This window comes from Cryptomeria japonica, chromosome 7 (assembly GCF_030272615.1).
Source record: "Cryptomeria japonica chromosome 7, Sugi_1.0, whole genome shotgun sequence".
NCBI classification, from domain to species: Eukaryota; Viridiplantae; Streptophyta; class Pinopsida; order Cupressales; family Cupressaceae; genus Cryptomeria; species Cryptomeria japonica.
Window position 1 is genome coordinate 466,148,373 of NC_081411.1, and position 4,267 is coordinate 466,152,639.

The 4,267-nt window shown below is 38.3% G+C and overlaps 1 protein-coding gene across 1 annotated transcript; it reads right to left on the reverse strand.

Annotated features, from left to right (window-relative positions):
* Window positions 1-293: 293 nt before the first annotated feature.
* LOC131856820 (uncharacterized) lies at window positions 294-1,748 on the reverse strand. The gene is made up of 2 exons (XM_059208757.1): window positions 1,075-1,748; window positions 294-909 (listed from the first exon to the last, which is right to left on the reverse strand). Exons 1-2 carry the CDS (start codon window positions 1,746-1,748, stop codon window positions 294-296), a joined length of 1,290 nt encoding a protein of 429 aa, XP_059064740.1.
* Window positions 1,749-4,267: the final 2,519 nt, after the last annotated feature.

Here is a 4,267-nt window from a genome sequence, read left to right on the forward strand (position 1 = left end):
CAATAAGGATTCATTACGAACAGTAGTAAGATTTATTTGCCCGAAGTACCAATTCCAGTAGGTTTTAGCAATCAGACAATTGAACAACAAGTGGTTTGCAGTTTCTTCAGCTATTTTACACATAATGCACCAATCAGGGCCAAAAATTCCAATGTGTTTCATCTATCTCCAGTTAGGATGCGATTATGAAGAGTAGTCCAGAGAAATGCACCTGCCTTTGGGAGGAGTCTTTTGTTCCAACATAGATTATGTGGCCATAGCTTAACAGAGCCTTGCTCCCGCTGAACATGGTATCACAAGTTGACTTTATATTCTCCAGTTTTAGACCCGCACCAAAAGATGCAATCATTTGAGTCTGAGCTCCCCAAGTTCACCCGCTTCCATCTTCTGTGTGACGTGTTAGGCAAATCTTCCTCAAAATAGTTATTTACAAACGATCCCAATTGGGATTCAACCATTTGTATCCATGTCGGATCTTTAATTAAGTCACAAATTGCCATCTCCCCATTCCATGAATCGTACCTGAATTTTGTTGATTGCCCATTTCCTATTTGCCATGAGATATGATCTGTTATTATATATCTATAGTCCCACAAGAAATTCCAGGTGGCTGAGTCCTTGATCGAGTTTGCAATAGTCAGAATTCTGCTAGGCTCGTTAGAATCCAAAAATTTCCTCCTGAATATTGAGCACCATAACTTTTGGGGTTCCCGATACATCTTCCAGGTTAGCTTGGCATCAAGCGCAATGTTTTGTAGCCCAACACCGCCCGATTCCTTTTGGAGACACATTGTATCCCAACTGATAAGTGGAATTCTATTGGTATCTTTTGCATTGTCCCATACAAATTTCCTCAATAGATTATCCAGCTTTTTCCCAGCAGCCGCAGGTAGTTTGAAGCAAGACATGCTGTAAATAGGGATCACAGATAAAATAGATTTGACCATAGCTAAACAACCAGCTTGAGACAATCACCGATTTTTCCATGCCAGTGATTTCACTTCGCAAGATTGCAACACCTCTTCCCAAATATGGGATTGGCGGCAACCCTTATTAATTCTTATGCCAAGATACTTTAATGGAAGCTCCGCAACTTTAATTCCCATTAACCGGGATATTCTTGATTGGGTCTGCTTGTTTGTGTTGAAAATGAAGAGCTGAGATTTCTCTTTGTTCATAATCTGCCCTGAACTTTCCGAATAGAGATGAAGAGTTTCCATAATAGTTTTAGCTTCAGTCAAGGTAGCTTCTCCGAAGACCATAGTATCATCTGCTAATTGTGAGTGGGTAATAGCATCTAGCTGTTCATGCACTCGAATTCCCTTCCAAACGCCCCTCACATGCCTCTTTTGTATAAGTTTCCCGAGTACTTCATTCATTAATACAAATAGAGATGGAGACAAAGGGCCGCCCTGTCGTAATCCATTCGTAGCCGGGAAGAATCCACAAACATTTCCATTTACCAGTATTGAGAATTTGACCGTAGATATGCATTGTTTGATACATTCAATCCAAGCGGAGGGAAATCCTAAACGATCCAACACACAAACAAGAAAACTCCATATTACATGATCATAAGCCTTTTCTACATCTAATTTGACAGCTATACCACTCATTTTTTCTTTGTGCATTGTGTGAATTACTTCTGATACAAGTATGATGCTGTCCGCGATTTCTCTGCCAGGGGTGAAGCTGTTCTGATGTTCTGATATTAACTTAGGAAGTAGTTTATTCAGTCTTTCTGCCATTGCTTTAGCAATAATTTTGTAGATAGTGTTGCACACTGAGATAGGTCTGTAATCCTTCATTGTCGTGCAATCAACCTTCTTTGGGATTAGAGCAATCAAAGTGTGATTGATTTCCTTGACGAACTTCTTTTTCTTCTGGAATTCTTCTATAATCAACCAAATGTCATGCCCCATGAATTCCCAACACTTCTGGATGAATCCTGCATTGATTCCGTCTAGTCCAGAGGCCTTGTGTGGATGCAGAGCGAAGGCTACCATCTAAATCTCATCCAAAGAATAGGGGGCCAACAACATTTGCTGATCAAATCAAGTTATCTATCCACAAACCATATCGAAACTCATATTGGACAACTTATCAAAACAATGACAGCAGACACGCAGACTAACTATCACACCCATCCCGACAAAAACTGGCAAAAACCTACCTATTTTTCTTCATCCAAAATCCTCCTTTACCCAAATTTTTTCGCTCATGCGCTAAAAAATCTTATCTACGTGCTAGCCTACACCTATGCACTACCCTGTCCTATTGATGCGCCACCTAAACTACCCTCTAGTCCATTTCTAGGCTATGCGCTATCCTACTTGGGCCCTATGCTATGAGCCTAACCCTACGCGCTAGGTCATACCTATGCATTATCCTACACTACCCATGCGAGCCCCTGCTAACCCTATGTGCTAGGTCTTTCTTACGCGCTACCCTTTTTCCCCTATGTGCTTCCCTGTGCCCCCGATGCGCTAACCTATTTCTATGTGCTACCCTAACCCACCGTTGCGCTATCCTAATCTACCCGGACGCTACCCTAATTCTTTAAACACTACGCACTACGCAACTTATCATATGCGCTACGATTTTTACCCGACGCGCTAAATCGTTAAATCCGCGTGAAAAAATTCTAAAACATGCCTAAAAACGACAAAACAAAAATAAAAAAAGGGTCAAAAATGCTGACTTACCGGTGGTCCATACGTGGCTGGCCTCCGATACCTCCGAACGCGCTCGAATCGATGAGAAACAAAGGGAATCAACATTTTGACTTTTTCTCCAAGTGTCACTTTCTCCAAAGTCAACAAGCACAAATGAGACAAAATAAATCACTTTTTACATTTTTATAGGGTAAATGAAAAATTAGGGTTATGTGGATGAGCACGTAAATTGCTCGTGGTCTCATTTCTAATCCTCACAAATATTATTATCGGGAGATGAATCAACTTATCGCATTCAACATAGACAAAAATTTAAAATGCAATCAAATTTATCAAAATAAATCAAATTTTCAAATTTTTGATTCATCTCCCGAGGGGGCATTATCAACATCATTTATCAAATCTAGGGCACGACGTGAGCATCTCGACATGACATCACACTGATCATAACCAAATCATGACGACACATCATTTTCTTTGAATCAACATGTGCACACACGTCACTTCAAAGAGGGGCAAAATGTAGACGTATAAAAATGATCATATTCCTAAATGAATATTTAATGTTCATTTTATTCTCATTCCTCTATTTAGTTAAATTTAATTTAATTAAATCACCCACATTCTTCTATTTAATTAAATAAATTATTCAATTTATTTATTTAAATTCACTTAAGTCCTTTATGTCATTTAATTGAATAAATCATTTTATTTAATTAAATCCTTTCTCTCTACTTTTTAATTAAATTTACATTTAATTAAATAGTTTACCCCAATTAAATAGATCTAATTTATTTAAATCCCCAACTTGCAACCACAATTGAAATAAATTAATTTTATATTCTATTTTCCTCACCCACTTGCATTTTCCTACATCTCCCACTCGCCTCTTAACCCTCTTCCTAAATTCTTCTAGAACCTATCCAATCCTAATCAATTAACCTAAACCCATCAATTATCCCCTTTCCTTAAATTTGAGGAGGTCACTTCTCAAATTTGGAGTAAAGTCTTTAAAAGGCATTAAAGCCTTTATGCCTTCAACAAGATAACTTGTTGAATACCCCCAAATTTGGAAGGACTCTTACAAATTTGTCCCCAAAGTCTTCAAACCATTAATGGTTAACTAACCCTTAGTGGCATGGTTAGAGACTTTTTGCCTAACTTAACCCTCTTCTAACCCAGGGGTCTCATCAAGCATTCATTGCTTTGAGTATGGTTATCCCTTTAACCTTTGCACAAGAGTTTACCCCTTGGGTAAAAGCTTTATCCATTGGATAACCCTAACCTAACCTTAACCCTTACCTTCTAAGGTAACCACGAGGTCTTCTCAAGCATTTAGTGCTTTTTACATCTCCTCTCAAGCAATCTTATGTTGACAATTGTCACCATTTCATTGGTGAAAATTGTAAACATGGATTGATAACTTTCAATCCTGACCCTTGATTAACTCCTCCAATCCTGACCATCCATTGCCCTGTTTCTTCTATAAATAGAGCTCTCATTTCTCCATTTTAAAGGATCCAATCTTTTAGTATCTCATTTATGCTCAATTTTATCAATACATCTAGCCTCTCTTTGTAATAGGAATTAAT